General features: G+C 43.7%; 1 protein-coding gene across 1 annotated transcript in view; it reads right to left on the reverse strand.

Annotated features, from left to right (window-relative positions):
- The window catches only part of THSD7B (thrombospondin type 1 domain containing 7B), a 594,761-nt gene that overhangs the window by 256,242 nt on the left and 313,386 nt on the right, over positions 1-25,133 (reverse strand). Inside the window, 4 exon segments of the mRNA XM_040440450.1 lie at positions 2,212-2,344; positions 8,956-9,071; positions 9,432-9,657; positions 11,258-11,446. Of these exon segments, the coding sequence (XP_040296384.1) occupies positions 2,212-2,344; positions 8,956-9,071; positions 9,432-9,657; positions 11,258-11,446 (664 nt within the window).

Here is a 25,133-nt window from a genome sequence, read left to right on the forward strand (position 1 = left end):
GGGAGCAGACAGGCGGCGGCAGGATGCGGCAGGTCAGGGCGCTGTCTCCACTAATACATTGAAACTCTTATTTTAGGTATAAGCTTTAATTACTCCAACATTCCCGACAACAGCAGTGTAATTACATCACTGCGACATAGGTCGTCTGCGGACATAAATTTGCTTTGAAATTCTTTCCTTTTAAATACCGCAGAGAATTAATCTCCTGCAAAATCCGAAAACATCGGCTCCCGCTAATCGTGATCATTGACACCAGATCATCGGCTTGTTAATTAACCTTCATTGTGTAATCTAAAAACAAATATTGAAACTAGAAAACAAACTCTAAGGCCCCTTTCACACAGGCGAGTTTTCCACGCGGGTGCAATGCGTGAGGTGAATGCATTGCACCCGCACTGAATCCGGACCCATTCATTTCTATGGAGCTGTGCACATGAGCGATGATTTTCACACATCACTTGTGCGTTGCGTGAAAATCGCAGCATGCTCTATATTGTGCGTTTTTTACGCAACGCAGGCTCCATAGAAGTGAATGGGGCTGCGTGAAAATTGCATAGTATCTGCAAGCAAGTGCGGATGCGGTGCGATTTTCACGCACGGTTGTTAGGAGACGATCGGGATGGAGACACGATCATTATTATTTTCCCTTATAACATGGTTATAAGGGAAAATAATAGCATTCTTAATAGAGAATTCTTAGTAAAATAGGGCTGGAGGGGTTAAAAAAAATAATCATTTAACTCACCTTAATTCACTTGTTCGCGCAGCCGACTTCTCTTCTGTCTTCTACTTTGCTGTCCAGGAGGAAAAGGACCTGTGGTGACGTCACTGCGCTCATCACATGGTCCATCACCATGGTGATGGATCATGTGACTGACTATGTGATGAGCGCAGTGACATCACCACAGGTCCTTTTCCTTAAAGAAGAAGAAAGAAGAGAAGCCGGGCTGTGCGAACAAGTGAATTAAGCTGAGTTAAATTATTTTTTATTTTGTTTAACCCCTTCAGCCCTATTTTACTAAGCATTCTGTATTAAGAATGCTATTATTTTCCCTGATAACCATGTTATCGGGGAAAATAATAAAATCTACACAACACCTAACCCAAACCCGAACTTCTGTGAAGAAGTTCGGGTTTGGGTACCAAACATGCCGATTTCTCTCACGCGTGTGCAAAATGCATTAAAACTTTTGCACTCGCTCAGAAAAATTGCGCATTTTCCCGCGACGTACCCCCATCTTATCCGGTCCATGACCCCCGTGTGAAAGAGGCCTAAGGCCGTCCATACGCTTCAGATAGCTGTCCGTTCAGCCCACGCCGTCCGAGTGTGCATGTGTTCCCAATGGAGAGAGGGGAGTAATGACCTTAAACAAAAGATGCCTGATAGAAAAGAGTGAATCGATTTGTAAGAGTTGGTTTGTCTCATCAACAAGAGTTCTTCACCTAAGAGAGGTTGTCCCTTACAAACATGCTCCCCCTGACACTTGATTGACAGGGCCAGACATCTCGCCCAGCCCTGAGAATCTCATGCCTGCTCAGAGTGGTGGTGCAAGCGCTGAAGTGCCGGAGGTTGCTGATCCCTGCCCTATAGGATGAAAGGGCAAGCCCAAACACCAGAAGCAAAGCAACAAGGATATTTATTCACCCAATGTCAGACAAGCGACGTTTCAACTGCTCAATGCAGTCATTCTCAAGCTTGAAACGTTGCCTGTCTGACATTGAGTGAATACATATATTTGTTACACCGGAGTGCTGTTTCCCTTCGTTTGTTTTCAGATTCCCTGCATAGATTTAAAGTTAAATTCTGGCTTCCTGCAATCACCACTAGATGGAGTTACAGAGCTTACTGCATACTGTTTGTACATTGAACTCATAAGCTCCCCCTAGTGGTGCCTGCTGGCAGATAGAATTTAACTTTAAAACTCAATGGCATATATTTAGTAAAAATTGGTGTTTCACACACTACTTAGCACAATATGTGGCAACTTTATTGATATTTGTGTGCCAGAAACTGAAGTCCATGCCACCTATGGGCTGGTGTAGATATCACATATAATTTATGGTCTGGAGCAGAAAATCTGTGCTCCACCCTCTATAAAGATATTGCTTATATTGGAAGATTGTGTAGCCTCCATTTAGGAAGATTAGTGTGGAAAACGATGCATCTATCACCAGTTGCATGGTATAAGGCTGAACAGGACCAGAATTTACCTGTACATTAGACAGATAGGGACATCCTCACACTCCCTCTCCTCATACAGAGTATCCGGGCACTCCTGACCGCCATTCATTGCATCTTGTAATATTATCCTGTATCGCGACTGCTTGATCACAGAGTGGTTCCCTGAAATGATACGAAACAGTTAAATAACTATACTCACAAGAAACACATTAATATAAGCTTCTATGGTGGCTCCATGGATTACAGGACTTTAATATTGATTTGTCATCAGATTTGTAAGGGTCTGACACCTCCACAGTTCAGCTGTTTTGGGCAGCCTTCACTAGGATAAGCCCTATTAAACCAGACATACTGGCTGGTAGGGCTCATCATGCATATTAAAACTATATCTTTCTTTTGTCTGTATGCTAAACAGCTGCAGAGAAATATGCATTTATATTTTTTGGGAAATGAGCAAGTTTGAGCACCAACAGACGGGGCTGAATCCTTGGAGCACTGCTTTGCAAGACCCCCTGTGCTCTGCACACTCTCCCCTTACCTTGATTGACAGGGCTAGACATGCTGAGGGCAGAGCTGTGTCCAAGAGCTGTGTGCTAGCAAGTAAATATCATATACACTATGTACTATAGCTTGACCACACTGAAATCTGCTCAGAAAGCTAATCTACATATTACTGCTTTATTCACAGACACAATATATGATTATAAAGACACCAGTGATATGTGTTAGCTTATAAGCAAAGAAAAAACATTTTTCTATATGATAATGTTGTAGCTTGGTGGTATAGTGGTCTATTATGCATGTAGAGATCCTAGGTTTGAGTTCTAAGGGAGACTTACTTAAGTTATATTTTTTCATATATTTTTTTTAAAATTTTATTTAAAACCATATTAAAAGGCAATACTATAATAAATAATATATAATCAAATTTATAATAATAGTAAAGGCCTTACTATATTGACAATAGTTTCTTGTTAACCACCTCAGCCCCCCTAGCTTAAACACCCTGAAAGACCAGGCCACTTTTTACACTTCTGACCTACCCTACTTTCACCGTTTATTGCTCGGTCATGCAACTTACCACCCAAATGAATTTTACCTCCTTTTCTTCTCACTAATAGAGCTTTCATTTGGTGGTATTTCATTGCTGCTGACATTTTTACTTTTTTTGTTATTAATCGAAATTTAACGATTTTTTTGCAAAAAAATGACATTTTTCACTTTCAGTTGTAAAATTTTGTAAAAAAAAACAACATCCATATATAAATTTTGCTCTAAATTTATTGTTCTACATGTCTTTGATAAAAAAAAAATGTTTGGGTAAAAAAAAAAATGGTTTGGGTAAAAGTTATAGCGTTTACAAACTATGGTACAAAAAAGTGAATTTCCGCTTTTTGAAGCAGCTCTGACTTTCTGAGCACCTGTCATGTTTCCTGAGGTTCTACAATGGCCAGAAAGTACAAACACCCCACAAATGACCCCATTTCGGAAAGTAGACACCCTAAGGTATTCGCTGATGGGCATAGTGAGTTCATAGAACTTTTTATTTTTTGTCACAAGTTAGTGGAAAATTATGATTTTTTTTTTTTGATTTTTTTTTCTTACAAAGTCTCATATTCCACTAACTTGTGACAAAAAATAAAAACTTCTTTGAACTCACTATGCCCATCAGCGAATACCTTGGGGTGTCTTCTTTCCAAAATGGGGTCACTTGTGGGGTAGTTATACTGCCCTGGCATTCTAGGGGCCCAAATGTGTGGTAAGTTGTTTGAAATCAAAATCTGTAAAAATTGACCGGTGAAATCCGAAAGGTGCTCTTTGGAATGTGGGCCCCTTTGCCCACCTAGGCTGCAAAAAAGTGCCACACATGTGGTATCGCCGTACTCAGGAGAAGGTGGGGAATGTGTTTCGGGGTGTCATTTTACATATACCCCTGCTGGGTGAGAGAAATATCTTGGCAAAAGACAACTTTGTATAAAAAAATGGGAAAAGTTGTCTTTTGCCAAGATATTTCTCTCATGCTGGGTGAGAGAAATATCTTGGCAAAAGACAACTTTTTGCGTTTTGCGGATCCGATCCATCTATCAGTGGATCCGTAAAAATCATGCGGACGTCTGAATGGAGCTTTACAGGGGGGTGATCAATGACAGGGGGGTGATCAGGAAGTCTATATGGGGTGATCACCACAGTCATTGATCACGCCCCTGTAAGGCTCCATTCAGACGTCCGTATGCGTTTTGCGGATCCGATCCATCTATCAGTGGATCCGTAAAAATCATGCGGACATCTGAATGGAGCTTTACAGGGGGGTGATCAGGGAGTCTATATGGGGTGATCACCACAGTCATTGATCACGCCCCTGTAAGGCTCTATTCAGACGTCCGTATGCATTTTGCGGATCCGATCCATCTATCAGTGGATCCGTAAAAATCATGCGGACATCTGAATGGAGCTTTACAGGGGGGTGATCAATGACAGGGGGGTAATCAATGACAGGGGGGTGATCAGGGAGTCTATATGGGGTGATCAGGGGTGATCAGGGGTGATCAAGGGTGAATAAGGGGTTAATAAGTGACAGGGGGGGTGTAGTGTAGTGGTGCTTGGTGCAACATATTACTGAGCTACCTGTGTCCTCTGGTGTCGATCCAAACAAAGGGGACCACCAGAGGACCAGGTAGCAGGTATATTAGACGCTGTTATCAAAACAGCGTCTAATATACCTGTTAGGGGTTAAAAAAATCACATCTCCAGCCTGCCAGCGAACGATCGCCGCTGGCAGGCTGGAGATCCACTCTCTTACCTTCCGTTCTTGTGAGCGCGCGCGCCTGTGTGCGAGGGTTCACAGGAAATCTTGCGTCTCGCGAGATGACGCATATATGCGTGATTGTGCGCAGGGCTGCCACCTCCTGCGTTAGGCGGTCCGGAGGTGGTTAAAAACCTATCACTGGTTTATTCATAGATATAATATATGATTATAAAGAAACCTGTAATATTTATTAGCTTTCAAAAAAAAAAATATTATTCTCAGTATGATAAGGATATAGACTTTTCTAACGGGATAAATGTGAAATAAAAAAATATATCTGAAGAAAAAAATATTTGAAGTCTCTCCTGGGATCTCTACATGTAAAATCAAATACTGAGCTATACCATTACCAACAAGATAAAAAAAAAGTGTCTTTCCTATGGATATAAGTGAATACATATCACTGGTGTCTTTATAATCATATATTGTGCCTGTGAATAAAGCAGTAATATGTAGTTTTCTGAGCAGATCTCAGTGTGGTGAAGCTATAGTACATAGTGTATATGATATGTAGATGTTAGGACTCAGCTCTGCCCTCAGCAAGTCTAGCCCTGTCAATCAATGGGAGGGGAGAGTGTGAAGAGCACAGGGGGTGTTACGAAGCAGTGCTCCAAGGATTGAGCCCCGCCTCCTGGTGCTCGAACCTCTCATTTGCATATACATATAAACGCAGATATCTCTGCAGCCATTTATCATACATACAAAAGAAAGGTAAAATTTGAATCAGCACGATGAGCCCTACCACGCAATCTGTCTGGTTTAATAGGGTTGATCCTGGTGACAGAGTCTCTTTAAAAGGCATCTGTCAGCAGATGAGCAGATTACGGTAGCTCATTTTCATATATTAAAACATCATTTTTCTCCGCAATGTGGGCACATATGAACATGGGACCAACACAGATGCTTTCAGCTGCCAAACGTGTACCCAGCAGATCAGCCCGTTTTATATGCTTAGATTTATGCTATAATCTATATTAGTTTCTGGTGTAAAATTTTTGTAAATCCATTGAGTACTGGCCATAAAAGTGGCATACATCCTTTAATAAATCTGTAATGAGAAAAGGGTTGCACAGGAAACTTATAGGTGGTCATAATGTATTACATAGGAAGCAGGAGGCACAGGCAAATGATACATGACCATAGGGTATTATACATAAAGCATGAAAAAGGTAGGGGGGCACAGGTAGGTTGTATCTGTCCATAATTTAATATATAGAGAGCAGAATAAAAAGAACACAGGCAGACCATACACAGCCATGACATATCATATAGATAGCTGCGTACATACAGGCGACTTCTACTCCGAGGAGCGAGGGGGGGGGGGGGTGTAGGGACTTATGACTTGCAATAGGGCTGTGCCATACAAAGAGGGGCATGGCCTATGTACAAAAACTGCAACGTACTGTGTAGGCAACTGTTCCCACATCTCCCTGAAGACTATCTCTAAAAGTTGGCATGTATGGCCTTAAGTACCAACGAGGTAGCCCATATGGCTGTTATAGGGCTCTTTCAGGTTGGCTTTTTTCTAATTAGGTTGTCAGAAAATGTGCAGGGATCTCCTCTCCTCAGATCATATAATGTTAGCAATCAAATGGATCATGGAAAAAAAATATGAGGTGAATACCAGCACCAGGTCCTTCTGTCTCTGAGAGTAAGGAGGTGGTGTTAACGAGCACCAGCAGGGGGCCCCTTTTAATCTTGCTATAGGGCCTCTTTTCTTCTACATATAGCGCTCGTCAAAACAATAACATACTGGTCATAATAACATTATGCATTCCAATATAAAATAGGCATTAAAATACTTAGCAACAGTTACTATTGGCAAATTTGGGGCATTTAAAGGAGTTGTCCACCTTTGAAACACATTTGGGTAGCCCCTTGTGGAGAGAAGCATTCATATAATCGAATGCCCGTTTCTGGCTTGTTCGCTCCTCTGCTCGCCGGTCTTTATCAATGGGGGTAACATGTACTGCTTCTGCCAATCACTGGCCACTGCGGAGACATATCCCCCAAGAGGCAGCAGCATATGGAACCCAAGTCCATTGACAGGTGGAGACTGGAGTGTGGTGGGTCCAAGGAGCCAGAGCAGAGTGGCAGGAACCTGGTAAGTATGGTTCCATCACAGGTCCGGCAGGGAGGAGCAACTACCCAAAAGTGTTTCAAAGCTGGACAAACCCCGCTAGGTAGAACCCACTCTTGGGTGGGGTATAAATAACCCCCTTCCATTTTCAGCCTGGGACAAGCTTGGCCATTCTGGGACTATTAGCAACTATGGATTTAGAGGGACTAGTTTTCCCTCCGCTATTTATGGTCTGCTACCTCATTTTCTACAGATTCTCCAATCTCGCACGCTGAGGGAAAGTGCTCTCTCCATGAACATAATATCATCTCTTTCTATAACTGTGCAGGTATTTAGAGCCGCAAATAACAGCAGCACAGATGTTACAGATTCCATTCAATGTGCACATCAGCCGGTTATTCCTTTCATTAGGTTGTGAACGCGTAGGCAGGATAGCCTGGGGACGCGGTGGCTCTGTCAGGGCTACTGCACATTCATAACGCTCCACTCTCTTTCATTTATGGATAGGCTTTATTTATAAAAAAAAAAACATATACATTATGCATCATTGCCTAAATTATTCACAGGTACTAAATAGCAAACAATTTAAGAAAAGAAAAAAAAACTTCTTTCTATTATTCTGTACTGAATGGTGCCCCCTGCTGATTAATGCTCTGTGTATGACCTGCATAGATGAGGGGAGGGGAGGAGGGAGTGACAACTGTTCTGACCATATTTATGGTTTAGGAAAATGTTTTTCACATGTAATGGTCATTCAACCATTGTTTAAAAAAAACTATACCAGCATCAGATTCTGTAATATTGTCTCCTATTTATGTTATATAAATACTATGATACTGCTCCTATGTACAAGAATATAATTACTATAATACTGCCTCCTATGTACAAGAATATAACTACTATAATACTGCTCCTATGTACAAGAATATAACTACTATAATACTGCCTCCTATGTACAAGAATATAACTACTATAATACTGCCTCCTATGTACAAGAATATAACTACTATAATACTGCCTCCTATGAACAAGAATATAACTACTATAATACTGCCTCCTATGTACAAGAATATAACTACTATAATGCTGCCTCCTATGTACAAGAATATAACTACTATAATGCTGCCTCCTATGTACAAGAATATAACTACTATAATACTGCCTCCTATGTACAAGAATATAACTACTATAATGCTGCCTCCTATGTACAAGAATATAACTACTATAATACTGCCTCCTATGAACAAGAATATAACTACTATAATACTGCCTCCTATGTACAAGAATATAACTACTATAATGCTGCCTCCTATGTACAAGAATATAACTACTATAATGCTGCCTCCTATGTACAAGAATATAACTACTATAATACTGCCTCCTATGTACAAGAATATAACTACTATAATGCTGCCTCCTATGTACAAGAATATAACTACTATAATACTGCCTCCTATGAACAAGAATATAACTACTATAATACTGCCTCCTATGTACAAGAATATAACTACTATAATACTGCCTGCTATGTACAAGAATATAACTACTATAATACTACTCCTATGTACAAGAACATAACTACTATAATACTGGTCCCATGTACAAGAATATAACTACTATAATACTGCCCCCTATGTACAAGAATATAACTACTATAATACTGCTCCTATGTACAAGAATATAACTACTATAATACTGCCTCCTATGTACAGGAATATAACTGCTATAATATTGCTCCTATGTACAAGAATATAACTACTATAATACTGCCTCCATATGTCTAATTGAATATACTACATACAGAATATTCCCAATGAGAACCTTCCATATAAATCTAACCCTGGGCAACCTAAATGAAGAACATCAGAAGGTCTCCTCGTAACTCACCAGGCCGACATGTTTTGGGACATGGAATCCACTCACTAAAGAGAGTTACAATACAGTCCTTAACACAAGGCAAATTACAGGTCCGAACTGTTTCAGGTTTTGTAGATTCTGGGCATCTGAAAATGATAACAGAAGTGAAATATTAAAGCTAGAGTCATCTAGAACCCACCTCAGCGTGAAATATCCTTTCCTTAAAGACAACTATATACCGCATTTAACACACAATTGGATTAACTGTATATATCAGAGCTATATTAATCTGCATGCCGTGCACTCCCCCTAGTGGTGGCTGCAAACAGGTAGAATTCTGTAATTCTGAATTTATATGATTATGACATGCTCTCTGTACGATTATCATAAAATGAAATCTACTCTATGAATTTCCTCCACATGCTATGAGAAATATTAATCTACTTGGGGTCATAGTAGGAGAAGATTTTGCTATCTTGCATTTCATTAACATTTTGGTAAATGACCTTTTGCTGGTGACTTGGCCTCCATGGCTCTTGATGCATGAGACTCTTCGGGTTTGCACCCCCAGACCACACGCCACCTCATTGTTCCAGCTGCCGGTGGCATTTAGTGGTGTTATCTTTGTGCACGGTTCCCATGGTGATGACTCCCAGTAAAACGTCGAGCAGGGGTGGTTGTTACACAGTCGATACTCGTACAAGGCTTGGTTTGAAGGACAGAGCTTTCCACCTGCAGATATCATTGCGTCACTTAACAATTACAATGTACCAGGTTCAAATGTTTTGGTAAAATACAGTTTAACCTTCAAAGTAAATTTCTGAAAAATTCCTTGAATCCTGTATTTGTAAATTTGAAATGGCCTCTTGCATTAAATGTGCAATCCTTAGATGTCCTTTAAAGACATATGGAATTTCATGGAGTCGGGGGGGGTCTGCTGCTTGGACGGACCCTATCTAATAGCCAGAGTGGAGAATGGCTGCATGTAATACTACACTAACCCTCAAAGGCAAATTTAGTTACTTTCCCCGAGGTCTCATGGGCTGGAACCACAGAAAATCTCATATAAAACTATGGCTCTATGGTGACTTTGGCCATATGGCTCCATGGTGACTTTGGCCATATGATTCCATGGTGACTTTGGCCATATGGTTCCATGGTGACTTTGGCCATATGGCTCCATGGTGACTTTGGCCATATGGCTCCATGGTGACTTTGGCCATATGGCTCCATGGTGACTTTGGCCATATGGCTCCATGGTGACTTTGGTAAAAAAGAGGGTTAAGCAGCACTCCAGGTCCCAATATAGGGACAGTTGCCAATAGAAACCTAGATAGGTCGGTGCTCGCGGATGAGGATCCTGGCTGAGGGTCCCATAGGTATACAGATAAAGAAGAAAATCCACAGCACTCCTTAGTTCTGGTGAACAAGCTGGTTACTTTGTTAAACCAGCTAACCAGCTTGTTCACCAGAACTAAGGAGTGCTGTGGATTTTCTTCTTTATCCATGGTGACTTTGGCCATATGGTTCCATGGTGACCTTGGCCATATGGCTCCATGGTGACCTTGGCCATATGGCTCCATGGTGACCTTGGCCATATGGCTCCATGGTGACCTTGGCCATATGGCTCCATGGTGACCTTGGCCATATGGCTCCATGGTGACCTAGGCCATATGGCTCCATGGTGACCTCGGCCATATGGCTCCATGGTGACCTCGGCCATATGGCTCCATGGTGACCTCGGCCATATGGCTCCATGGTGACCTTGGCCATATGGCTCCATGGTGACTTTGGCCATATGGCTCCAAGCTGACTTTGGCCATATGGCTCCAAGCTGACTTTGGCCATATGGCTCCATGGTGACTTTGGCCTCGACACAGGTCATACAACCAGAGTTCGCAGTGAAGCGCTGCCTGTAAATTTGTAATCAATCTAATGACACTGCATGGGGTTGCGCAAACTTCAGTTTTCCATGACACAATAGCTGCAAGATTTCCAGCAGGTTTTGGTTTCTTGTGACTGCCCTGTCATGCTTTCGGCAACTTGTTGGTTGCAACGTTACTTTATTTACTTTCATGAGATGTAACACTGTGGGCAACCAATATGGTCACCACTACAGGTCCAACCAGGGTTGTCACCCAGTGTCTCCAGAATCCTCAGCTTTAGTTGTCACTGTGACGGGTGACAACTCCTGGTAGCCGAGCAGATGTCACTCTACTGACTCAAGGATGTCTGGTAATTCTTTAATGTACTGTACTTCTCTATTTCTGAATGCTTGATTATCTGGCACCCAAGGGACCTGGTTTACATGGGCACACAGGTTGGCACTTACCTTCTCCAGGGTAGGCAAGGATTGACCTGCTTCTGCTCTGCTTCCCTTCTGCATTTTTAGTGGAACAGGACCTGGAGCACTGCGACCAGTCTGACCATTCACTGATGACACAGTCCAGGCTGCAGGGCACCTTACATACCAGCTGCACAGGGGGCTCATCCACGCACAGGTCCGCAGAGACCGGAAGACCTACAAGAGAACAGAAAGATTACAGCCTCGTGCCAAGAGAACAGAGACATTACAGCCCTGAGCATGGAGTACTCTGTAATACCATTAACGTTACAGTCAGGGGGTATACTCTCCATTGTATGTGCCTGCTGACTATTTCAATGGTACCAACACCAAAGGAACAGGAGCACCAAAATCAAGTCTGGTATTTCCATAGGTCTCAATGGAAATTCAATGGAGTCCAGTATAGTGAAAGAACCCTGGTGCAAATAAAATTAATAATACCTGATCCAAACTCTGTAAGGATCCTGTATCCTTACCACTGACCTAGTATCAGCATAGTGTGAAGCTTCTGGGGCCAAAAGCAATACCAGGGGCCCACCAACAATGGCATCATGATCATGTCCATGTGCTTGCATCCATCGTATTGTATAGGATCGAGATATGTGATGAAAATGAATACGTAGGTTACATTGCTGCAATACCTCACTTCTTATGAAACAGAGTAAGTATGTAGCCTGTGGTCCTCCAAGCACAGAGACTCATAGGCAAAAGAACCTTACATCCTTCCATTGCCATGCATTGTGTTCTTTAGGAGTCTTTAGTTTCTTTGGCCTAGTTTGGATGATCCCCTTTTTATACTGTCTCTGCCCTTCAGGGTAAAGTTGGGGAGCCCCTTGTCATGGTCATCGCTGGGGTAACAGCAAGATAAATGATCATCTCCTCAATGATGTAAGGTAATTGAGACATCACAGACCACTGATGACTTCAATGTAGAATGGTGGTCCTTCAGATCTAGAGACCCTTCTTTTACCTCAACACCAATTAGTATAGCATGGACAGGGGCTACCTCATCCGGGTCACCTCTTACAATTGTTTGAACTTGAATTAACACATGACGTTTTCATGCGTTTTTGGTTTGAGCCAAAGCCAAAAATGGATTCAAGAGGAACGGAAAATCTAAAGGAAGGACTTAGGCCTCTTTCACACGAGCGTGTCTGGATAAGGTCCGGATGCGTTTCGGCAAACCCGCGCGAGTAGGTAACGAATTGCAGTCAGTTTTGACTGAGATTGCGTTCCTTTGTTCAGTTTTTATCTCGCGGGTGCAATGTGTTTTGCACGCGCGTGATAAAAAACTGACTGTGGTACCCAGACCCGAACTTCTTCACAGAAGTTCAGGTTTGGGTTCAAGGTTGTGTAGATTGTATTATTTCCCCTTATAACATGGTTATAAGGGAAAATAATAGCATTCTGAACACAGAATGCATAGTACAATAGGGCTGGAGGGGTTAAAAAACAATAAAAAATAATTAAACTCACCTTAATCCACTTGTTAGCGCAGCCGGCATCTCTTCTGTCTTCTTTGAGGAATAGGACCTTTGATGACGTCACTGTGCTCATCACATGGTCCATCACATGATCTTTTTTTACCATGGTGATGGATCATGTGACGGACCATGTGATGAGCGTAGTGACGTCATCAAAGGTCCTATTCCTCAAAGAAGAAGACAGAAGAGATGCCGGCTGCGCGAACAAGTGGATTAAAGTGAGTTAAATTATTTGATATTGTTTTTTAACCCCTCCAGCGCTATTGTACTATCCATTCTGTTATCAGAATGCTATTATTTTCCCTTATAACCATGTTATAAGGGAAAATAATAGAGCTTGGGTCCCCAACCTAGCAACCGTGCATGAAAATCGCACCGCATCCGCACTCGCTTGCGGATGCTTGCGATTTTCACGCAGCCCCATTCACTCCTATGGGGCCTGCGTTGAGTGAAAAACGCACCATATAGAGCATGCTGCAATTTGCAAGTGATGCGTGAAAATCACCGCTCATGTGCACAGCCCCATACAAATGAATGGGTCCGGATTCAGTGCGGGTGCAATGCGTTCACCTCACGCCCCGTGTGAAAGAGGCCTTAGGCTTTTGTTTACATGCAGTGGATACTCTGCAAATTTTCTGTCTGGATTTGTGGATGGAAAATCCTCTACATATTACAGTAGCAGCAAAGTGGATAAGCGTTTAACAAATCTCTTCCACCTGCTGTGGGGAAAAACAATGTGTAAAACAACCTGCCGTGCGGATTTTAAATGTTGCAACATTTGTGCCGTGGATTCGCATCTACAGTCGTGGCCAAAAGTTTTGAGAATGACACAAATATTAGTTTTCACAAAGTTTGCTGCTAAATTGCTTTTAGATCTTTGTTTCAGTTGTTTCTGTGATGTAGTGAAATATAATTACACGCACTTCATACGTTTCAAAGGCTTTTATCGACAATTATATGACATTTATGCAAATAGTCAGTATTTGCAGTGTTGGCCCTTTTTTTTCAGGACCTCTGCAATCCGACTGGGCATGCTCTCAATCAACTTCTGGGCCAATTCCTGACTGATAGCAACCCATTCTTCCATAATCACTTCTTGGAGTTTGTCAGAATTAGTGGGTTTTTGTTTGTCCACCTGCCTCTTGAGGATTGATCACAAGTTCTCAATGGGATTAAGATCTGGGGAGTTTCCAGGCCATGGACCCAAAATGTCAACGTTTTGGTCCCCGAGCCACTTAGTTATCACTTTTGCCTTATGGCACGGTGCTCCATCGTGCTGGAAAATGCATTGTTCTTCACCAAACTGTTGTTGGATTGTTGGAAGAAGTTGCTGTTGGAGGGTGTTTTGGTACCATTCTCTATTCATGGCTGTGTTTTTGGGCAAAATTGTGAGTGAGCCCACTCCCTTGGATGAGAAGCAACCCCACACATGAATGGTCTCAGGATGCTTTACTGTTGGCATGACACAGGACTGATGGTAGCGCTCACCTTTTCTTCTCCGGAAAAGCCTTTTTTCAGATGCCCGAAACAATCGGAAAGAGGCTTCATCGGAGAATATGACTTTGCCCCAGTCCTCAGCAGTCCATTCACCATACTTTCTGCAGAAGATCAATCTGTCCCTGATGTTTTTTTGGAGAGAAGTGGCTTCTTTGCTGGCCTTCTTGACACCAGGCCATCTTCCAAAAGTCTTCGCCTCACTGTGCGTGCAGATGCGCTCACACCTGCCTGCTGCCATTCCTGAGCAAGCTCTGCACTGGTGGCACTCCGATCCCGCAGCTGAATCCTCTTTAGGAGACGATCCTGGCGCTTGCTGGACTTTCTTGGACGCCCTGAAGCCTTCTTAATAAGAATTGAACCTCTTTCCTTGAAGTTCTTGATGATCCTATAAATTGTTGATTGAGGTGCAATCTTAGTAGCCACAATATCCTTGCCTGTGAAGCCATTTTTATGCAACGCAATGATGGCTGCACGCGTTTCTTCGCAGGTCACCATGGTTAACAATGGAAGAACAATGATTTCAAGCATCACCCTCCTTTTAACATGTCAAGTCTGCCATTTTAACCCAATCAGCCTGACATAATGATCTCCAGCCTTGTGCTCGTCAACATTCTCACCTGAGTTAACAAGACGATTACTGAAATGATCTCAGCATTAAAGGTAATGACAGCAATGAAATGCAGTGGAAAGGTTTTTTTGGGATAAAGTTAATTTTCGTGGCAAAGAAGGACTATGCAATTCATCTGATCACTCTTCATAACATTCTGGAGTATATGCAAATTGCTATTATAAAAACTTAAGCAGCAACTTTTCCAATTTCCAATATTTATGTAATTCTCAAAACTTTTGGCCACGACTGTAGGTGAAATCTCTGGTAGATCCGCGAAAAAAAAAATATGCATACAAAATATGCAGACTTTGCTGCCGATTTTACTGCAAGTTCTGCCATGGATCTGAAGAACATTGTTTACATTCAATTTACATCCCACGTGGACACATCTTAAAGGGGTTGTCTACGCCTTTACTTCGATGGCCTTTCCTTAGGATAGGCAAGCAAAATGTGATTAGTGGGCGTCCCTCACCCCGTACCCCAACGATCAGCTCTTCTGCAGTAGCAGAAGTTGGCGCTAGAACTACACAGCTCCATCCAATCTGTGTAGGGGAAGGACCTGGTTCCACCGGGGCTGCTCCCATTGAAGTGAATGGGCACAATCCCTTTATAGGTTTTAATCCATGACTGACGTAAATGAAAATGAAACCTCATATACAACATGACAGTCTCTTTGTAACAAGCCTAGAACCAGGCTGGTAGCTCAGGGGGCATTTGCTTTCACAGTGGGTGCGTCCTTCTTTCTGTAGATCTTTCCCTGTAACAACAGTAGATATGGCTGCTGGCAGGTGAAGATTTGAACTGAGCACGTGCGACCACCTTAGTGAGGTGGACAAGAAATAAGGAAAAGAGTAAACAGCAGGTGGCACTATAGAGATACATTTTATTGAATAGCTCGGGGTCTATACAAAAATTTTAATTACATGTAGTTACAAAACTATTCAGATCCAGGTGCTGGTTCGGAAACTGTAGAATATTATTCATGGGACAACTCCTCTAATGCTTGCCCGTCCTGCTGGATCGGCATAAGACTTTAGCTAAAAAAACGACAGTAAAAACTGCTAAAAAGAACTGCATGTATTATTCCAGCCGTATGCTAATTGGTAGAAATGTACTTTTCAATCAAAATCCCACAGTGTTAATATGTTGCTTCCCCTTTCACTTCCATCCAGAGTCAATGTACAGAGCCGAGAGTTGTTTCCATTATAAAAAATGCATGGTCGCGATCTGCTGTTTGTTGGGAACCTCTGCATTGTGTTCCAGGCTGCGCTCACTCTGCATGGACAGAACATGCTGGCTTCTGGTGGTAATTGAATTCTCTATTTTCCCACTGCCATTCTCAGTTATTTCAGAGCCTTCTAAATATAACTCCAGGAATAAATGTGAAGACTTAGGCCTCTTTCACACGAGCGAGTTTTCCGTGCGGGTGCAATTGCGTGAGGAGAACGCGTTGCACCTGCACTGAATCCGGACCCATTCACTTCAATGGGGCTGTGCAGATGAGCGGCGATTTTCACGCATCACTTGTGCGTTGCGTGAAAATCGCAGCATGCTCTATACTCTGCATTTTTCACGTAACGCAGGCCCCATAGAAGTGAATGGGTCTGCGTGAAAATAGCAAGCAAGTGCGGATGCGGTGCAATTTTCACGCATGGTTGCTAGGAGATGATAGGGATGAGTGCAAAGGTGTGTGTAGCAAGGTGCAAGGTAGGACGACATCACAAGGGCCGGTGGATGGTGGAGGAAATGACCAGGCCCAGCTTGATTATAACAAAGATCATTATCTTTACTGAGGATGATGGGTGTCACCGTGCAAATACAAGTAGTAGACTAAATTCTGAGGTATATCACAGGGCAAGGTTTTCTCAAAGGCTGTATATAGGAGGTGGCAATGATGGTAGTAGTCCTCCCACAGTCTCTCTGGATACACTATGCAATCTTCCCAAATTGAACAAAGACATGCAAAGTCTGTGTTGTCCTGTCCAGTCCTAGGTCGGATGGCAAGTCCGTCTGAAAAGTGTGGCGTGCACCTGAAGCACATAACCCTTTCCACATGCAGTAAAGTATATTGCCATAAATGTGCCTTTACCTTACTGTCTCAGTCTAGCACAGCCTTAAATTGATCCTCAAGCTTCTGTAAATATTCAGTGCTTTCTTCCTTAGGAAAATTGCTTTCTGGCAGTTTTCCACTCTCAGGAATGGTGTTTTCCTGCATAAGGCTTCTGCTTTGGCCTGCTTTTTGGCAGTACACACAAACAGGTCTTTACTCTCGCTTTGCTTGCTAGGAATATCCTACTCTACAAGCCAAGGGGAAGGGCCAGCCTGTCTCCTAGCAAGCAACTAAAAGCTGCCAGTTAAACTATTTCCTGCTTATACACAACTATTTGAGGTTACAAAGAGCATCACAAAATACATTAACCATTTACTAGCTTTAGCAGTGAACACAATGGATCACCGCACATGCCAGTGCAGTTTATGCAGATTTTCTGCGCTGATTTTTTAGGGGATTTCGCTGCATTTTGGTACCAAATCTGTACCGAAATCTGCTTTGCATTATTTGCGGGTTTTGTTTTGGATTTTGACCCAGGTTTGCCCCGATCTCACCTTTTCCGCACGAAAATCCGTACATATTACCTACCTTATACAAATTTAAGAGGGTCATGAATGGGAGCACCCCTTCTTTTAGAGGGAATTTCCAGATTTATGTACATGAAGCTCAAAGGGGTTGTCCAAGTTATATTTATTGATGACCTATCCTCAGGATAGGTCATCAATATCAGACCGGAGGGGGTCCGACACCTGGCACTCCAGCCGATCAGCCTGGGCTCCCGACTGATACATTGTAACTTATTTATTTAGCTCACAGAGCATTGTCTGGACTGAATACAATTGTATCTACTACTTGTACAAACATGTGACTATCTTATAAGAGAACGTGAATTACACTGGCCGATATTTCGGCCGATAATCGCTAACGAGCATTCACATGGACACTCGTTAGTGAACATATTGCAGTGTAATACTGCTGCCGATTGCCCGATGAAATTCTTATTTATTTATTTTTTTAATAGTATTTATTTATTCGTTTTAAACAAGAAAAAACAAGTAGGAACATTAGACATTATTAGAGACATCAAGCCCAGGTATCGCAGTATTCAGTCACAAGAAAAATCCAATTATAAAGAGGGGATCCAAACAAAAGCACTTGCGTGTGTCTTTTTATGACAGTAGCCCCCCGAACACATTGAGCGATCACTAGACATCATTCACACCACACACATACACACCTGAGCACCCTGTTGCCCCACCCAAGTCAACACCTAGACCGTGTGCTGCGCACGCAGCCAAACGCCCCAAATCTTTTCAAAGCGGTCTGGAGTTCCTCTAGCGGTGTATGTTAGCTTATACATGGTGAGATCAGCATTTAGAAGTTGTATCCACTGTTGAAGAGTAGGGGTCTTAGGTGGCTTCCAGTTTAGGTGGAATAGTCTTTCTCTGTTATAAAACATTAATAAGCGGAGAAACCTTCTGCCATATTTAGTGGGAATTACGTCTACCACAAATCCCAAAAAGCATACCACAGGGGAACAGATCCCTGGGAGCCCCAACTCCGTATTGATAAAAGTGCATATCCGACCCCAGTACAGCTGCAATGTGGGACACGTCCATATCATATGATACAAGGATCCTCTTGACTCCCCGCATCTCGTACATGAGGGATCAGGCGCACCGACGTCAGATACACCCTGTGTATCCGATTGACCTGGATGAGCTGGTCTCGGGCGCTAATGACCGTGGTTTTCCATACAGAGCTCAACTCCTCCAGGTGAGATGCCTCCAGGCCAGGAATATCCACGGACCAGCGATCAAAGGATCGCCGGAGTGGAGAATCTTGCATTTTCATTATCTCCTCGTAGAAAGAGGAAACTGGTTTATAGGGCTGTGCTCGTCTAGCAATAGATTCGAGGGGCCCACATTTCAACTGTAGGGGCGAAGCTCCAAACTGCGTCCCGCAGGCATGTCTCATCTGGAGGCATCGATAAAAATTTGTACGGGGTAAGTCGTATTCTCTTTTGAGACTGTCAAAAGTGCGGAAAGCACCGTTTACATCTAATTGAGTAAGGCATCTTACTCATTTCTGGGGCCAGAATTCAAAGTCATTGAGATGGAAAAGCTCTTTAAGATGCTTGCTTCTCCACAGGGGGATATGTGGGCACCAGGTCTCTCCATCTGCACTCTCCACATGCACCTCTACAAATGCCTTCCATGCCGCTACAACATTCACCATAGCCACCGTGTAGTGTTTCACCCCCGTACACCAAGTTTGCCAGCGCCTCATACGAGCCCGCTAGCGCAGCTTCAAGGACCACTGTTGGGTTGTTTGCATCTGCCCTGATCCACCATGATGCATATTCCAGTTGCGAAGCAATATAGTAGATATACATATCTGGCAATCTCTGTCCCCCCTGTGAATATAAAGCCTTTAAAGGGAATCGGTCACCTAGTTGAGCATATTAAACGGTTAACATAGCAATGTTCAATAAAGTACCTTCATTCCAGCAAGGGTCTTTCTTTTATTCAAGTTTTCATTTTGATCAAAAAGCGATTTTTCAAATACCGTATGCTAATTAAGCTTCAAGGTGCCCAGAGGGGCGTTATTCCTCTCCCCTAGTGCCCAGTAACGCGCCCCTGCAGTGCCCAGCCGGCCTTTATTTTAAGCCCAGCACGCCTCCTCATAAATTAATTTACTCCCACATCGGAGCCGAACGGCGCCGCCCCCTCCGCTACGTCATGTAATTTATTTACCCCACGATCCTTGCGTCCTCCTTTCTTTCCCCAGAGATCTCGCGCAGCCGCAGTACCGCCTGCGCCTGTTCTATACTACGGCTCCTAGAAGAGAGGAATAACGCCCCTCTGGGCACCTTGAAGCTTAATTAGCATATTTTAAAAATTGCATTTTTGATCAAAATGAAAACTTGAATAAAAGAAAGAAGACCCTTGCTGGAATGAAGGTACTTTATTGAAAATTGCTATGTTAACCGTTTAATATGCTCAAACTAGGTGACAGATTCCCTTTAAGGATTTCCTAAGACACCCTGGGAGCCTGGTGCCTCCACAAGAACGGCACCCTATCTAAGGACTCAAAGTGAGATTTGGGAATTTTTGAAGGAGTTACTCTGCAAACATAAAGCAACTTAGGCAGTGATACCATTTTGACAATGTTTTCCGGCCCACCAGAGATAATGGCAGGTTTTCCCAGGCCTCAATCTTACGGGTGATATACTCCATCGCAGGTACCACATTCAGTTGATAAAACTGACTAGGGTCTCTGTGTATCCGAATCCCCAAAGCAGTCAACTACCTCTAAGCGAGACAGTGTAGACACGTCTGATCTGTCCACCTCGTCAACAAGGCACAGGATAGACTTCGCGCAGTTCACCCGAAGTCCCAAATAGGATCCAAAACTATCTACCGTATTCAGGAGGGACTCCAGAGAGGGACCAGGATCTGCCAGATATATATGGTCTGCATATAACGATAACTTTTCTTGTATTCCAAGCTTTTATACACTTCTCTATCAACGTACTATTATTGATCAATTGAGTCAGAGGTTCCATGACGAGGGCAAACAGCATAGGCGACAAGGGGCACCCTTGTCTGGTACCCCTATGCAACCTAAAGGGGCGCGACAGGTAATCTTTAACCCTTACTCTTGCCTTTGGAGCCCGATATAACAGCTACACCCACCGTATAAAAGACAGAGGGAACCTCAGACATTTCAGTGTCTCCCACATGAACTTCCATTCAACAGAATCAAAAGCTTTCTCATTGTCGAGGGAGGCAATCGCCCGGGATCCCGCCTTCTCGTGTCTAACCTGCAGATTCGTGAATTACCTCCTAAGATTTATATTTGTGGTCTTGCCCGGGATAAAACCGGATTGATCGGGGTCTATCACCGATAGTATAACGTCCCTGAGACGTCCAGCCAGAACTTTCGCTAAGATTTTTGTATCAATGTTCAGCAGGGAAATCGGTCTATATGAACTGCACTGGTCCGGGGAAGCTTCCCCGGTTTGCGGATTACCACAATAGTCGCCTCCATGAAAGATGGGGTCAGCTCATTGTGTTCAAAAGCATAATGAAACAATTTAATGAGCCGCCCACATTGCACGTCCACATCTAGTTTGTACCACTCCAAAGGGAAGCCGGACCAGGGGACATCCCGACCGCCATGCTCTCTATTGTCGTCTTGATTTCTCCCACGGTTACTGCGGAAGCCAAGAAACTCTTGTCCGACTGGGATAGTGGTGTGAGCGGAATGGCCTGTAGGAAATTCTGCAAGTCACTGCTCTCAGAGGGTGCTTTAGATTTGTATAAGTCAGAGTAATATCGGGCAAATTGCTCGCATATTTCTTTAGGCTCATTTATCCGACTCCCCCCCCCCCCCCCCACACTGGTAATATGTGAAACCACTGTCTGCGGCGATTACGTTTTTGCTAAATAGGCTAGTGCTCTCTCATTCTTGTCGCCCTCCGAGAAGACCACCTGTTTTTGGAATAACAGTTTTTTCTGGGTATATTCCACTAAATGGAGGTTGAGGCGTCTATGCACTTCCACCCAATCCCCATGGGTATCATCCCTCGGGTTCTGGATGTATTTTTCTTCCGTAAGCCCCAGTTCAGATTTCAATTTAGCTCTAGTTATCCCAAGCTCTTTCCTATAGGATGCTATAGCGTGTATAAGCGTGCCCTGCAAAACCGCCTTGAAAGCCTCCCATTCTACAATAGGGTTTGAGGATCCCTCGTTGCAAGCCCAGTAGTCAGTCACACCCTATTGCGCTGCACTAGCCACAGGCAAAACCTCCAGCCATTTACAGTTAAGGGTGCCACTGTCTGTCCGGGGGTGAAGTTGGTTGGGTCAGAATCACAAGCAAGGGGGCATGGTTTGAAATCTCAGCGCGGTCTCAAGTCCGGAAGCCGCGCCCGATCGACGTGGCCGGAGCAGAGGGCAGAAGAGGGCCCAAATAGGTCTACCCCCTTGGTTGAACCTCCCTGGGACTCAGGGCAGCGGTCTGGAAGCGATTATTTGCCGAATGGCCAGGTTATGGTCAGGATGGTGGAGGAGCTTCTGTGCCGAGCGTCCTCACTTCATGACGGTTAGGATGTGTCCCCGAAATTCTGATTTTTAAGCACGCTTAATAATCAGCACTTGCCAGCGGTAGATCGTGCTGTCTAATAGCGATCTAATAGCGATCTGCCGCCGGCAAACCACTAGACAGTATGGGGACGAGCGATGACATAGCGATTTCTTCTCCCCATGGTGCAGAGGAGATCGCTGCATGTAATTGGTCATTAATATCAGATCAGCGGGGGTCCGACACCCGGCACAGCTGTATGAGGAGACAGCGAGCGCAGTGCGCATGTCCCGTCTCTCTTCCTGCTGTGCTGCTGCTTTGCATTGACGGCAGCAGTGAGCAGGAAGAGAGTCGGGAGATGCATATGCACACTGCGCACAATGTCTCTTTCTACAGTCGGACCCCTGCCGATCTGATATTGATGACTTGTCCTGAGGATAGGTCATCAATATAGGAGAGCCTGGAGAACACTTTTAAAATGTGTTACTTAACAGCTTCCCCTATTAAAAATGACAAGCATCTAATTACTGTAAACTAGGGCTGGTACAAGGATTACTCAAAAATCTGCAGAACATATGTCGGTTTAAATCACTCTAGCTAACAATAAGCTATAATTAACCAATAAAGTAGAGGCTCTTTATGCCTTCTTAATTATTGTGCCATCTCTGGGTAGTTACAGAAGCAGAGAGAGAAGACTCTCATCACAATAAAAGCAGCCAGTGATAGATCAGTGACATACGACTGCTATCCCCTATCTCACACCTATCCCTGTGTATATCGTATGTAATGCAGCTTCACAGCTCCCCCCGCCTCCTGCTTGTGATAGGTTTCTTCCTGTCACTTCTTACAAGCAGTGTGAGGCCGTATCTCCTAGAAATACACTGGAAATTCTGCACACAGCGCTCACAGATAATGTAGACACATTGTGCACATCAGGGGAGTTTTATAACTCTGCAGCTAATCATTGTATGGTTTTGCCTATTATATCACTGCACTCCTGCTCTCTTACATGCAGAAATAAGATCTACAGATCTTCAATCAAGATGGCGGCAAATGGATGAGGCGACTATGATTTTTTAACTTTTTTTTATTTACACTGTTATTTCTATCAGATGTCGGGATCATCTATGAGCAATCGCTGCTCCCTGTCATTGCACCCACTTACAAAGAAATGCGCTTCGTGACAAAGTAATTTGTTACAAAGCAACTTTTTTCGTAAAATTAGGCAAAGCAGTTGAATCAAATTTTTGCATACTTCTCTTATCTCTAGTATGCATTATATGTCAAAGAAATGAAATAACTGCCGGAGTGCTTAATTAATTCCAGGGATTTCCTTAACAGTGTGAATACGGTAAATTTTTGATGCAGAAAGTGACTTCAGTGGTGAATAAAATGATCTGCAATTTCACATGTCATATCATGGATGAAGAAGCGGGCGTCTGTAGAGATCACAATTATATAAATTGCCTCCTTCTCCTGAGTAAAGCGCATACTAAACATACTGTGCCGACATATGCTGCCATCCCAGCAGAATGCAGCGGAGAACACGTATACCAGTAGGGAAATAAGCCTGAAAGATTGTTAACAAAGCAGACATGAGAGCGCTGCCATGTGAGCTGCATACCAAAAACGACAGCTCCTTATCTATTAAAGGGATAGAATGCTTCTTTACACAGCGATTTTGGGCGCGCAAGTAACAATACAGTACCACCGCACCAGCGGCACAATGGGTCAATGACAGGAATGGTATGAACAGGTGAACATAAAACAACAACAGTGGTAATGAGATTTTCCATAGACACAGAATAAGCTAAACAGTCAGCTTGCAGGCTACTCTCACTACCAATTTCCTATCTAGCCCTGCTACCCAGGGGACACTTCTACAGCGCACTGACTAAGTCCCTGACTCTATAACCTATCACAGATAAGCACCGGTGCCACTCACAGTTCTGCAGATTCTTTTGGATCCAATAAGATGCAGTCTGGCTCCAGGTCCGGTCGCTTGCTTGTCTGTCTTTCTCTCTCTGGTCACAACAGATGCAGATCTCCACCTCTGGCAGGAAGGATCCAGCTGGTCTCTACACATGGTCCCACTTCTTCTGGAACACACAGTGAAGTCCTCTGTGTGCAGCTCACAGCTGTCAGGAAAATCTCAGCTAATATTGCCTCCTGCTGCTACAGTCTTTTTCTGTTATCTCTCAGCAGTCCATCTCTCCCTGTTATCTCAGCCAGGCCCCCAGCAACTTCTGGAACAGCCCGGGAAAAACTTCTTAACTCTTTCTTGGCCTCTGGCCAGCACAACTCAGGTTCCTGTTTAGTCACAGTGGCCTCTGGTGGCCGGAGGGAAACATGACAGTCTGCATAGATATACGTGCTGGAAATGCTGCTGGTTGATTCAGGGCTGCCTCTTACACACCTAGCCTTTCTGCTGCCTGAGGTGAAAATTAATAGTGTCCCCCCTCCACCAGCCCTACTGTTAAAGGCATACTATGATACAGGTGAATATAGAGAGATGGGCACTTCCACAATGGAAGCCCTCATTTCTCATGGCCCTGCCACTGTCCCGCATGTCTCTAGGTCTCGCCGCCTGAGACAGCCGCCTCATCTGGCCTCATTGGAGGTGCACCTCTCTCCCCCAACTCGCACGTTTGCTACAACTGCAACCCAAGAATCATGAAAAAATCCAGAAGTGTTGGAATTTTTGTGATTTTGGGGTCACAATTGTGGCAAACATGTGAATCGCACTTCGACCCCGTTCATTTTTATAGCTGGTCTGCTACATTGCAATGCTTGGGTACATGACACGTCACACCAAACCATTATGCGAGCCCATTGTGCATGAGGCTCAGAACATTTTTCACAGCGTGTAGATAAAAATCTGCAGCATATATGCCATGTGTGAACATACCCTAAAGGAGCACTCCAGGTAAAACTGGTACAACTGTGCAATGTTTTGCTTGATTAAATGGATTGTCTGTGATCAGAATACTGATGATCTATCCTCAGTATCAGATTGGCATACCTCCCAACTGTCCCAGATCCGGTGGGACAGTCCCACATTGCAGTGGCTGTCCCACTGTCCTGGTACAGGGGAGCTGTGTCCCGCTTTCTGGCAGCTGTCTCTGCATCTATAGGAAG

This window comes from Bufo bufo, chromosome 7 (genome assembly GCF_905171765.1).
Source record: "Bufo bufo chromosome 7, aBufBuf1.1, whole genome shotgun sequence".
In the NCBI taxonomy this organism is placed as follows: Eukaryota; Metazoa; Chordata; class Amphibia; order Anura; family Bufonidae; genus Bufo; species Bufo bufo.